Source organism: Ovis canadensis, chromosome 3 (assembly GCF_042477335.2).
Source record: "Ovis canadensis isolate MfBH-ARS-UI-01 breed Bighorn chromosome 3, ARS-UI_OviCan_v2, whole genome shotgun sequence".
Lineage (NCBI taxonomy): Eukaryota > Metazoa > Chordata > Mammalia > Artiodactyla > Bovidae > Ovis > Ovis canadensis.
Genome location: NC_091247.1, coordinates 176792863 through 176807265, shown reverse-complemented (window position 1 = coordinate 176807265; position 14403 = coordinate 176792863). Strand labels below are relative to the sequence as shown.

General features: G+C 36.9%; 1 protein-coding gene across 3 annotated transcripts in view; it reads right to left on the bottom strand.

Annotated features, from left to right (window-relative positions):
* Window positions 1–14403, bottom strand: part of CHPT1 (choline phosphotransferase 1) — a 30099-nt gene that overhangs the window by 8170 nt on the left and 7526 nt on the right. For all 3 annotated transcript variants that reach the window (XR_011256033.1, XM_069585168.1, XM_069585169.1), the window contains exons 2-5: window positions 9293–9440; window positions 8858–8999; window positions 4912–4996; window positions 1869–2000 (exon numbers count right to left, since the gene is read on the bottom strand). Coding sequence is in view for 2 of the 3 variants with exons in the window: in XM_069585168.1 (XP_069441269.1) it covers window positions 1869–2000; window positions 4912–4996; window positions 8858–8999; window positions 9293–9440 (507 nt within the window). In the remaining variant the exon portion in view is untranslated. The remainder of the gene's footprint in view (window positions 1–1868; window positions 2001–4911; window positions 4997–8857; window positions 9000–9292; window positions 9441–14403) is intronic.

Here is a 14403-nt window from a genome sequence, read left to right as displayed (position 1 = left end):
ACCATCAATTTAAATGTATCTATTAAAACTGCCTTATTCTTGTCTATTAAGTTTATATGTAATAAGTTAGAACTTACACTAATATTATGAATATTTTAAAGTCATGTCAATAAAACCCTATATAGTAATGTCATAAATATTTATGCTATTAAAATGCTGCTTTAAATTATTTACTTTGACTGTGCTGGGTTCTTTGTTGCTGTGCGGGCTTTTCTCTAGTTGTGGGGAGTGGGGGCTACTCTCTGGCTGTGGTGTACAGGCTTGTCATTGTAGTGGCTTCTGTTGCAGAGCATGGGCTCTAGAGTGTGGGCTTCAGTAGTTGTAGCTCCCGTGCTCTAGAGCACAGGGTCAACCATTGTGGCACATGGACTTAGCTGTACTTCAGCACATGGGATCTTCCTGGACCAGGGATCGAACATCTGTCTCCTGCATTGGCAGGCAGATTCGTTACCACTGAGCCACCAGGGGAAGCCCTTAAAATGGTGCTTTTATCTGTTAATTTTATTCAGGGAAATCTGCTGCTAAAAAAACATTGAAAAACCACTGGTTCAAGAATTTGAAATCAACCACTTCTTAGAAATAGTGTTTGATTTCTTGTGTTCCTTCAAACATTTAATCAATTATTTCTTAATAAAATATTCTCTAAAATGGACACTGATCCTCGCTAAGTTTTATCATTTTTAGTAGAACTCACTTTCCAGCTAGTGCTATATTTTATCATCCACGGTCAAGCAATAGGTACTCTTAAACCCTTTATGTAGAGTATTCTAACATTTCCAAAACAATTCTGAAGTCAACTGAAAAAACACCTCAAAAAACAACAATTAATTTTTCCAAATATATCAGAACTTATATATCTGGGTTCTATACTTTGCCTTTGAATTATGTATATAAAATATATTCATAAAGATTAATAATATATGAATTATGTGGATTCCTTTCAAATTGTCTTAAGAGCCAGTATATGTCATTTAAAGGAATGCGGTGTTGTTTTTTTTTAAGTAAAAATGCTGTATTTCAGGTTTTTACTCCTCTTATTTATTAGGTCTGGCTTCAAGTGACTTTAATTTTTCTCAAAATCAAACCCATCCTTACAGGACAGAAATTCTGAACTACAGCAAATTAAAGAGAATGAACTATAGCTTAAAGGCATGCAATGTTTTGATAGAAGATGGCATCACTGGAATAAGTTCATAACGTTCAGCTACCTTGAAGATGACATTTAAAAAAAAACATAGATATTATATTTGTTTAAAAACTGAGCAGAATTCTTTCTGCCTCTTTTCTCTGCAAAAGTACTGAGTTTTTTAAAACAAATAAATACAGAAGAATTATAGATGAGCAACAAATACAAGGTGTACCCACTCAAGAACTGAGGCTGAAGTTTTTACCTTTTAAAATATTAGGGTAGTTTTAAAAATGTATTTCAGTGATGGAATTTCAATTAAATTTACTTCATGCATAATAAATTGTCCCATATGTGAAACCATGACTTTGGACTGCTTTCCTGACATTCAGTCAGGAACTCATTCCTTCCTCCTCCTCTCCTATATCAGGGCCAGGCACAATAAGGAAGAAAACAAATGGCAGCTCTTAATTATGTACAATAAACAGCAGATGATTACATGGAATGCCACCAAAGCCTACTCTAAGAAAGGCTGTACAGAAAGAGGAAAAATGCTGTAAAATCAGTCTAAACTGTTTCAAAAATGCCTTTTTGTATTATGTGCCTAAAAAGGATTCTTTTAAGATATTTAGTTTCCTTCCCTATTTTTAAAATTCATCATATTTTTATTATCTCTATAGCTGGGTGTTAAGAAAATTTATCATAAAATTAATACTGAATGATGATGAAATTTATGTCTTACTGCTATAGTGGATCCATTCTTGCCAACACCACCATGGAGGATAACATGGAAATAATTTGAACAGGAAAATATTGCTCCACCTACTACTCCAAGAACTGGTAAGATCTTCAATTTTATTTCTAGGATGGGTATCTTTAAGGTAGAAGAAAGAAACACTTCATTAAGAAAACAAAATGTATTTTCCTATTAAACAGTAAAGCAACATTACAGTGCTGCTAAGTCTGCTAAGTCACGTCAGTCGTGTCCGACTCTGTGCAACCCCATAGATGGCAGCCCACCAGGCTCCCCTGCCCCTGGGATTCTCCAGGCAACAACACTGGAGTGGGTTGCCATTTCCTTCTCCAACATTACAATAGAACCCTATATAATAAGCTACCCATTTTCTTATAATCAAACCTTAACTTCTCGAATGTAACCTCAAGTGTTAATTTTTCTTCTAATGGTTTTATCTTTTAAATGAATGCACCAAATTTAGCTAAGTCTTCTTAAATAACTGTGATGAAGCATTTCATCTCACAGGCCTTCATCTGCTTAAAGGAAACATGAAAAAGGATGTTCGCTTGACTCTAGTACCTCTAAAAGGCAGCATCTTAGGAGTCAGACACTGTGATCTGTGATCTGTATCACGAATGTGACAAATATCACAATGTGTGTGCATGCAAAAATTTAGTGTAGTTAACATCCAGGATTAAATCTCTTTAGCAATATATATTTACCTGTTGGTCAATTGCTGTTCAAGAAAACTTCCAAAGGCAGCAAAGGATTTAAAAAACAGTAACAATGAATTGCCAAAAGCTATAGGCTATTGTGTTTGAAAATATACTTTGAAATACTATACCAAAATTTGTGAAAACTACAATAACAATTCAATTTAGAAAATCTATATCTAAAACAAGTATTCTTATTGATGGGAATAAATAGGTATGCTTTCTTCCTATGGTATTGCCAAAATATTGAATGAAATAATTTTAAGATTAAATTCTTCCATAGTATAACTAAATCAGAATTCCAAACTAAAACAACCACATCTGACAATGACCAGAGTTGCCTAACTGCCTCTAAGTCCACATTTACCTTCTAATGGATATTGGCAGAGCAGCTACCATGAAAGACACATCTACAGTATTTTAGAGGCCTATGTAGCACATCCTTGATTCTACTATTTATTCTTACATGATAAGAAGGAATGTGAATATCACAGAGAATGTTCCACTACTTAAAAATATGCTCAAAGTCTATTTCTGAGCCTAGTAATATGAATTACAATTGGCAATTCTGAAACTAAATGCCACAGAGAAATTTCCCACAGTTTTTAAAAATAGATGTAATTTTTAAAGCAATTTTAGGTTCAAAGCAACTGTACAGAAAGTACACAGAATTCCCATATACTCCCTGCCCTCACACATGCTTCCCTATCAACATTCTCCACCAGAGCGATAGAATCCATGTGTTGCAGTCCATGAACTGACACCGACGTCATTATCACTTTTAATCACCCTAGTTTATATTATGGTTTGCTCTTGGTGTTGTACATTCTGTGATAATACGTAATGTATAAATGACAAATGTATATTGACAGGTGGACAGGTATCCACCATTATAGTATCACACAGAATGGGTTCACGTCCCTTAAAATATTCATTCTCCCTTAACCCCATAACCTCTGGCAATAGCAGATCTTTTCAGTGTTTCCATCATTTTGCCTTTTCTAAAATATCATATAATTGGGATCATACAATATGGAGCCTTTTCAGACTAGATTCTTTCACTAAATAATATGCATTTAGGTTTCCTCCATGTCTCTTCATGGTTTGATAGCTCTTTCTAACACTGAATAATATTCCACTGCCTAGATGTACCACTGTTAATCCATTTACTTGCTTCCAAGTTCTGGTAATTATGAATAAAGCTGCAATAAAGATCCATAATCAGGTTTTTGTATAGACATAATTTTTTTCTGGCTATGCCATGTGGCTTGTGGGATCTTAGTTCGCTGCTCAGGGTTTGAGCCCCGGCCCACAGCAGTGAAAATACTGAATCCTAACCACTGGACCACCAGGGAATTCCCTGAATAGACATAATTTTTAATGTATTTGGGTAAATACTAAAGAGCACAGTCACTAGAGCCTATGGTAAGAGTATGTTTAGCTTTGTATTTCTTACTGTTTGTATTACCAGGGGTATATTGCTTTGTGATTAAAAACGGAGTCTGGAATTAGTCTGTTTAATTTCCAGCTCCAGTACTTACTAGCTATGTGTTCTTGTACAAATTACTCAATCATTCTAAGACTTATTAATAAATCAGAATAATGACAGTATCTACTTCATAGTGTTGTTCTGGGGGTCAGATGTAAAGAGTGACAGTAAAATATTTAAGAACATAGTAAGTATTGAATAAGCATTAGTTGTTGACAGCTGATATTATCCTTATTATTCTTCTTAACTCTATGGACATGAAGTTTTGAGTCAGCCAATAGTGTAAACTTAGGTTGTAGTGAGAAAATAATTTGTTTCTTCATAAATTTCCTTCCTCTGGAAAACATGAATTTGTAACAATGGCCTCCTTGAGAGTCAACTTTTATCTGAGGTCTCCAACCAAGCAGAAAATAAAAAACATTCAACATGAGAAACTTCACTCATAGTAAATTATAAAAAATACAAATTAGCAACTTTCCTAATATTGAGGGGCAAGTTTCAAACATAAAGTATTTGACTGAATTTACATTTTTTTTTTTTTACTTTTTATAAATCTTTTATGAAATAAATTTTGGCCTGAAAAGGTAGTTCAACTAGCGAGTCTAATTGTGTATTTGGGAAATGGAGTCATTGTCTTTTATGTAGTAGTATATTCATGAATAGGGTAGTATATTCATGCTGTAATAAGGTATATAGAATAGTAATATTATAAAATGAAGAAAAAAGGTTAAGAAATGGAATGAATATTAAATATAGCTCTAAGAATATCTGAAGAAAATTAACAATACAATATTTTCCCCAAATGTTTAAAAAGTATTTAAATACAAATTTAAACACTTAGATTTACCGTATAGTCCCACATTGTTGCTCCTCCAAATGTAGACAACACAAAGACGATCACCAAAGCTATCTGAATTTCAGTTACATCCACTCTAAAAAGGAAAGATAAATAGAGGTTTGTAAATCAAATTCCTGAATATGAAGGTTCATTAACCATATACTGAAATCAAAGATGTAAAAATCTCCATAGGCTTCTTTTTACCTTTAGTTCCATCACTGAATTATCAATTAACTACACTGTTAAGTGAAAAAGCCTACAGGAACAATGTGCTCACATATAGGTAAAAAACTTGTATAGCATATATACAATTGCTAGTAACAGTTACCGCTGAGATTACAGAAGGCTTTTATCTTCTACTTTATATACTTCTGCAAAGTTTGAATTTTTAATAACAATCATGTATTACTCTTGTAATAAGGAAAATTTAATAGTAACATAAAAACAACCAGATGATTTAAGGCAAATTCATAAACACTCTCAAGTTAATTTCACTAAAAAGTAGGGAAAATTCCAATAGTTTTTCTCATTATGTTGCTAATAGTCATAATTTTTGGTTTTCACGGACATTTCCCCTCTATATATAAACATACTCGTAAAAGTGTTAGCCACTCAGTTTTGTCTGACTCTTTGCGACCCTATGAACTGTAGCCTGCCAGGCTCTTCTGGCTATGGAATTCTCCAGGCAAGAATACTGGAGTGGGTAGCCATTCCCGTCTCTAGGAGATCTTCCTGACCCAGGGATTAAACCAAGGTCTCCTACACTGCAGGCAGTTCTTTACTGTTTGAGCGAACAGGGAAGCCCTAAACACAAACTTCTTTTAAAAACCCACTAAACCAAGCAACATCAGTCTCTAATCTGCATCCTCTGAAGCCACCAATTCCTCTCTCCTTTGCTCCAAAAATAGGCTAGCAAGTAGTCCACATCTGTAATTTCCTCCTCTCTTCATATTGCTGCATAATCCACTACAGTCCAGTTTTTGGCCCCATTCTATTAAAATTGTTTAAGGTAAACAGTGACTTTCAATTTGTTGAACGTAAGGGATACATTTTGGTTACTATCTCACATAACTCCTCCCAATAGTTAGATCGCTGATCACACCCTCTTTCTTGAAAAGCTTTACTGTTTTTATGCCATGTTCTCTCGTGATTCTCCTACCTTTCTGGAAGAGCTTCCCAGGCTCCTTCCTTCACATCTTAAATGCTACTGTTTCCAGAATTCCTCTTTTCTCTTTTTAGATTCTCTGAATATTATATCTATACTTAAGAGTACCATCTATATGCCAATGACCTCTAAATCCATTTCTCCAAATCCACATATTTTTTTCTGAGCTTCAGATTTTATGTGTCTACCTCCTTTGCATCTCTTAGATGCCCTGCTAGAGGAATACTTACTGCTCTGCAAATACAAGAAATGTAGGCATTAGATGATAAAATAGATCCAGCTATTGGAGAAGGCAATGGCACCCCACTCCAGTACTCTTGCCTGGAAAATTCCATGGATGGAGGAGCCTGGTAGGCTGCAGTCCATGGGGTCGCTAAGAGTCAGACACAACTGAGCGACTTCACTTTCACTCTTCACTTTCACGCACTGGAGAAGGAAATGGCAACCCACTCCAGTGTTCTTGCCTGGAGAATCCCAGGGATGGGGGAGCCTGATGGGCTGCCGTCTATGGGGTCGCACAGAGTCGGACATGACTAAAGTGACTTAGCAGTAGCATGGAAGAAAAGACTTCTCAGCTGAGTTATTTTGAGGGCATTTAGAGGGAAAAGGTGACTGGAACATTAATGTACAAATAAAAGGAAAATGTAATGACATCCAATATTTGTAAGATCAGTGACAGGCAAATCAAGGCCTCCAGACTGCATGGAGAAATAGTCAAGTTAGTTGAAAAAGGTAAACTAAGTAATATAATGTATGGTATTTTGTGAAGAAAAAAGAGGAAAAGTACTGACATTTACTGAGCATCTATTATGAGTCTTATGAGCTATATTACATTATACCTGTTTTTTGGGAAAGAGAAAGTGAAGTGATTTTTCCACGCTTATACTGAAAACAGCTGGATACTGCTATAGAAAAATGACTTCAGAGACAACATTCTTTCCCCTACACCTATGATTTATTATCAGAATTTTGTACTCTTTTTCAAGTAATAGTGCAGAATTCCATTAAGTTAATCCATAATTTTTCCAGGGTATGACTAGTGACCAGAAGCAACTAGGAAAGCTGACAGAAATTACAGGACAAACTTTCAGTGAACTGAACGACATATACAGGGATCGAGCTAGGAACCTTGGTTTCACACATGCATCATTCATACCACAGAAAGCTTCATTCTTCCTCTTTTAAGGATAAACTATATAAATGACTAATTTGGGGGGGAAATTTATTATTGTTTATTGACAGATTTTTCAGGACATCCATCCTAGCCAATTGACAGTTGATACTGACTGACTTTGTAAGTATTTACAGAAGCTTGGCTGACGTCCCACATATAGATCTTATAGTGTTAAGATGGATTATCCATGTGTATCCTACTCAATGCTCAGTGATGCTTTTACTTTGATAAAGTGAAATCATACAGAGGAGGATCTGTGCCATAGAGAGTAAGCATCTTACACGCTTGAAACCCTGAGCAGTGCAGGATATCCTCCAGTCCCTCACATGTCTGGTGCTCAACCACAGCAACCACTTCCCTAGTGTTCTGAGTACTTCCTCTCATCCTCCTGCCTACAATGCTTTTAGCCCAATCTGTCTGGCATATTCCACTCAAAAGTGACTCATCTTTCTATGTCCAATTCTAGGCACATATTAAGCTCTCAGCCAACAGTAAATGAGTATAAAGTGTACAGCTAGGTCAGGAATGTAAGATAATTCATTTCAGAAAGATTTTTAATGAAGTTGAAAGTCAAAGAGATAAAGTCTAAGTCATTAAATAACTGCTGCTACTGAACAACAGTCAAGAGTGTGGGGTTTGGAGAGTTGAGTTTAACCCTGGCTCCACTTTTTTTTAGCAGTATAAGGAAGTTACAGAACTTCTCCGCCTCGCTGGTACAGTGGCAGTAATAGCCTCAACAGGGTCAATGTGAGGAATAAATGAGAAAAGGCATGAAAAGCACTGAGTACACCACCAGAACCACGCAAGTGCTCAACAGCTGATGGCTGTGACTATTCTGTAATGTAAAGTCAATGTGAAAAACTGCCAGTGGTTTTCACTCTGCTAAATGATCCATTGTTTTGAGCTTCTCCTTTCAGTTATCATTGTCAGAAGTTGTTTTTTTGTCCCCCCCACCCCACCCCCCGCCCCCGCCGGGGCTACTGCTTCTCCCAGGAAGCACTAAAGTGCTGCAGGAAAGAATCTGAAGACGGGGGAAGCCAAAGCTGAGAATGAGCCAAAGGGAGATGGCTACTAAAGGATCAGGCAAAGAGGGAGCTGATGAGAAAGAGAGAGAACAGAGTTCCAGTCCTGTACACTGTTTCCTGGTGTCTAAGCATCAGGGGCAAATATTACAAGATGCTTTTACACTATCTCACCAACTGTATACCACAGCTGAGATTCTCACGACTACTGTTGTTCGGGACTGCTGTAAAGGGGTTACCCTTTATGGACACACCTTTAGATTTCATATCTCATTATTTTATCTTTTAGCCAAATGCTTCTTTTTTAGGTACTTTATATCCTTTTTCTACTTTATTCACATTTTTTCTTTTTCTTTTCTTATTTTTCTTTTCTTCCTGTCAATGTGAACTTGGGCTAGTAAGTTGGAGAGGAAGAAAAAATAAAATTATCATCAAATATGTAACTATAACAAGAAGAACACCTAAAAGACTAAACCTAAGATATAACATTTATGGATGCTTCAATAAATTAAAAGGTAATTTAAATTCATGATTGACAGTTTGTTCCCTTTATTATGAATAAATTAAGTATGACAACTTAAAATACATACTTACTTTCCAAACCTCAACACGCCTGAAACATAAGTCTGCCAGTGAGCACAATAAAACATGAACATCCCAATAAAAGAGCAGAAAAACAACCAGTCAGGATGAGTTCCTAAGCGAACAGCAATGGAAGCTCCAACTGCCATAAAAACTGAAAGAAATAAGGTTTAAAAACCATTAAGTATTTAAAATATGTTAAATAATTGGCACTGAATGTTTAGAAATATAAAATTTTAAGGTGCATAATCTTGGCATTAAAATTAGGCAAGAATAAATTACTGAACATACATTTTTAGTGTATTTACAAAAAAATACACTATGCAAAATTGCTCCCAAATGTAAACCAAAACAAACCAAACAGCTCAGTTCATTTTATTTTTTAAGCCATCATTAAAAAACAAACAAACAAAAAACAACTGTAGGAAAAAATCTCCACTAACTTACCTGTGGAAAGAGAGTCACAACCATGGTCAAAAAGTTCCCCTAAAGGAGAACAAGAATTTGTTCTTCTGGCTTGTTTCCCATCAATAGCATCCAGTGACTGGTAGATGAAGAGTCCTAATGCACATAAAAGGTATGTCCAGTATGGTGCCTAACATGAAATGTTAACAGTGAAGACTGGTGAGTGACAATAAGCCAGCTTCTGTTTGAAAACAGCTCAACTCAAGCCAACCAACACATTTTCTTATGTTCTTGCTTTATAGCACCTCAATGTGATATAAAGAACATTCATAACCCTCTTTCTACAGATATGAATTACACTAACAAGTGAATTGCTCTAGATTGGGTAGGAGGTCACAGACTATATTACGGGAAGCAGAAAGTTAAATGACTGAATGAGGATTAGGACCCTGATTTTGATTCTCAGTCCACAGCTCCTTTAATATAATACTATTCATATATGGCACTGGATTTGAAATTATTCGGTAAGTCTCCACTGTGAAAAAAGAACTTAAAGACAAACCACAGACCCCTGCTTCCATTTATGATGGAATATCAGGGACTGGATTTACCCTCCCACCTTGGATAGCTAGAAACGCGATCAAATAAACAAAACAACCACGTTCGGACATTGCAGCCGGCGCAGCACTGTGATCCCTGACAGAAGGGAAATAAGTGACATGAGCCCCCTGAGTACTCCAGCTTAGTGCCGATGGGCAGTGTCCAGCCCGCAGGGCAGGAGTGGGGACCTGGAAGAGCCCAGTGATCCTGCTGTGCTGAGGAGCAACAGAGCAGAACTCAGGAAGGTCAAGGCTCAGAGCACTTGTAAGGAGAGGAGCACATGTTGTGGAGATCTACAGAGGGGATCTTTGAGTCTTTGGCTGAGAAGTGACCTGTGCCTAGTGGGAAAAAACTACTAATGAAGGCCAGGGAAAGAACCACATTCCCACCAGGCAAAGCAGAAAGACCTTGTGATACTTGTGGCACTGGGTAGAGTTCTCAGAAGTGTAATGCTTTAGCAGTGGGGATAAATTAGCCTTAGACTAAAGGTTTATCTGATAGCCTTAACAGATGTAAAATCCAGCCTCAAAAGGATCTGACTGATTCCAGGTAACTTACCTATAGCCAAGACAAAGTACATCTTAAAGGAAAACCCCATCAAACCTAGTACCCCTGAATATAAAATTCACAATGTTTGGCATCCAATTAAAAAATTACTAGTCACTCAAAGAAGCAGAAAAATACGCTGACAACTAGGAGTAAAATCAATCAAAACAATCAGACCCAGGAATGACAGAGAGAGTGAAATCTGCACAAGAGGACATTGGAAGTTCTGATAAATATGCCTCATATGTTCAAGAAGGTAGAAGAAAAGCATGATAGACTCCAGTGAAATTTCTAGAATGAAAAGTACAATATTTCAAATGTAAAATATACTATATGAGATTAACAACATTTTAGATATTGCAGAAGAAAATATCAGTGAATTTATAGACTATTAGAGGAAAATATCCAATACTGTGCATAGAAAGAAAAAAGGCTAAAAATAATTGAACTGGGCCTCAGTAACCTGTGGGATGTATGTAATTACAGTTTCAGAAGGAGAAAAGAGAAAGGGTTGGACATGGAAAATACAAGAAAAAATAATGGCTGGAAATGTCCACGTTTGATAAAGCCTATAAATTCACATATCCATGAAGCTCAGCAAACCCCAAGCAGATTAAGTATTTTTTTAAAAAACTCACCGAGGCACATCATAATCAAATCACTGAAGACCAGTGATGAAGAGAAAATCATTTAAGAAGCCAGAAGAAAAAGACACATTACATACAGAAGCACAGATTAAAATGACAGAGCAGAGTTAGTGAACTTGAAGGTAGGTCAGTAGAAATGATGCAATTTCAACAAAAGAGAGAAAAAGGATTTTATTTATTTATTTTGAGAAAAAGGATTTTAAAACAACTGTTCTTTTCTTTCAGCACTTTAAAAATGTATTCTGCTTCCTCAGGGACCCATGTGATGAAAGCAATGGCCAACCCAGAATTCTGCCTCAGAAATGAAGTATAGCAAAAGTGTTGAGACCTAGGGTTTCAAAGTTAGATCTGTGTTTGAGTTCTTGGCTCTGTTATTTAATAGCCAAGTGACCCTGGGCAAGTCATTTAAACTTTCTAAACTTTGATTATCTCATTTGTAAGATACAAATAAAACTTGTAGTTGTACACAATGAAAAAATTCTTGAGATAGTTCTTTACACACACCAGGCATGTAATAAGTGCTCAAAGAAGTTTGAAGTGAAGTGAAGTGAAGTTGCTCAGTCGTGTCCGACTCTTTTCGACCCCATGGACTGTAGCCTATAAGCCTCCTCTGTCCACGGAATTTTCCAGGCAAGAGTACTGGAGTGGGATGTCATTACCTTCTCCAGGAGATCTTAGTTTAGCTATTGTCATTAAACGTTCTAAAATGATATTTGACATATCAATGTGGGTATGGCTTATGTGGTAATTCTGCAAATAACCAATCAACTTGCTACCTCATTCCTCAATCTTTCAAAGTAAACAAAAGTTTACTTTGAACTTTAACAAACATTTCATCATTTGTTAATATTAGATTTCCAGTATTAATAGCTACACTGCTGTTGTTGTTTAGTCACTAAGCCATGTCCAACTCTTTTGCCATCCCATGGAATGTAGCCCGCCAGGTTCCTCTGCCCGTGGGATTCTCCAGGCAAGAATACTGGCATGGGTTGCCATGCCCTCCTCCAGGGGATCTTTCCAATCCAGGAATCGAATCCATGTCTCTTGCATCTTCTGCACTGGCAGCTGGATTCTTTACCACAGTGCCACCTGGGAAGCTCCTTTCCACTGAATCCTTTTCCCCCTAAATGACAGAAAGTAAATCATCTACTTGAGGATGTTCCAATTCTCCCTTCTTATACAGAACCTTCTTATATGGAAAATTTGGAGCTTCTCAAGAAGCAACTCCCAAAGGTCCACATTAAAAAGCTCCTGATTCTATCTTCTGATCTAACAGACAAGTCTAAAGGTCAAGGTGTTAACAGAAATCCATGCCAAAATAAATTTGGCTACTCGTGGATACCATGGTTGGGGGTGGACTCTGCCCCTTATTTGGAGAAAGGAAATGAAAACTGGCTCAATGGCCTAACATGACTTCACTAGGATATCAATGGAGTTAAGATTTAGAGTTTAAATAGGGAAAGAGGGGCAGGGGAATTTCAACAGGAAAGACAGAGAGGAGGGCTAAGCAGGAATGAAAGTAGAGGCCTGAAAGTGAAAGGTTTATTCATGAGTCCGTGACCAGCTCATGTTTCTGGAACAGATATCCACAGGTCATTACAAGAGAGACTGGAAAGGTAGTAATGTTATCTTAAACAGTACAACAAAGGACTTTCAAAAATGCATTATCTTGTTTGAAACAGCAATCCACAGAGACAAGGCAGCTATTATGTTCTTTTTATTACAGATAAAAGCAAAACTTAGGGAGGGGTGATAAAGTTCCATCAAGAAGAATTAGACTGGATCCAGGAAGCAAACCCTAGTTTTATGAGATGAGATCTATCACATTTACTGCCCTGCAGGCTACACAGACTAGGTGCAGCTTCCCACCTGGATTCTTACCTATTCTTTCAAACCTGCTCAGAAGCACTTTCCTGCCCCCACAAATACAATTTCAAGTTCAGTGAACCAGAGCAGTGGGAAATTGGCTGCAAGCTGAGAGAAGACTTCCTTCCTTTTAAACCCACGAAGGCACACTAGTCCACTAGCTGCCAGTTCATTCCCTTTCCAGTCTTCCCAAGGCTGCAGGGGCTGGACCTATCTTTTCTATTCCCTGCAGTCATCACCTCCATTTCCACCTGGGAGCTATGAAATAGTTTGCAGATTATGTTATCTCTGCAAAACAGGTCCCAGGCGGGAGATCCTCTTGCCAGGAACAGTGGGCCTCTTCCTTCCAGGAGTCTGCTTTAAATGTGGGTCACTCCAGAAAGTTCTCCAGGTGGATGCAGGATTTCCAGAGCCATCCCAACTCAATTCCAGTTTAAAAAAAAAACCAAAAACTTATTTTCAAAATTTTCAAACGTAAACCCAGGAAAATCAGGGCATGGATTACAAATTATAAAGTCATAAGCAATATGTTAATATCAGAATACTTCTATAGAAGGAGGCTATTACAAAAAGTGGAACTTCTCCAGATCAGATGAGCTCCTTAACATTTAAAGTTTTAAATTATATTATCTTTATAATATCTACTGTATCTGGGAATTCCCTGATGGTTCAGTTAAGACTCCATGCTTCCACTGCAGGGGCCATGGTTTTGATTGTTGGTCAGGAAACTAAGATCCCACAAGCCATGTGGTGTGGCCAGAAGAAAAAAAATATCTACTGTATTTTTTCAGATCAGAACTTTATAATACATCATAGAAATCTTTCCAAGTCAAGCATAAAGATCTATTCCATTTGCTTACATGACTGCATGGTATTCAATGATGTGGGTAAATCACAATTTTAAATAATACCGACTTCCCTGGTGGCTCAGGTGGTAAAGCGTATGTCTACAAAGCTGGAGACCCGGGTTCGATCCCTGGGTCGGGAAAATTCCCTGGAGAAGGAAATGGCAACCCACTCCAGTACTCTTGCCTGGAAAATCCCATGGACGGAGGAGCCTGGTAGGCTGCAGTCCATGGGGTCGCTACGAGTCGGATATGACTGAGTCACTTCACTCAATCTCAATCTTACTAACGATGAATCTTACATGACTGTATGGAAGATTATAAGTTTATTCTAGAAAATAAAATAATTACTAAGAAATAATTATAAGTTCATGTCATTAAAAAAACACTAAAATTTAAATTGCTTGTCAGTTACATCACTAAAAAAGAACTATATAAAACTTAAGTATTTGGGAAATTTTACTTTTTCTAGCTACTTGAATCAAAGGATTAGAGAAATCAGGGATTTGAACTAGAACATGTGGCAACTGTTTTGTTCAAAATAACTCTGGATCAGAGAACACTCATATATAGATCAATTATTTATTCCGGGTATCGTACTCCTTTTTATTTGTGTGTTTGAATGAGCACACACATCAGGAAAAGGAAA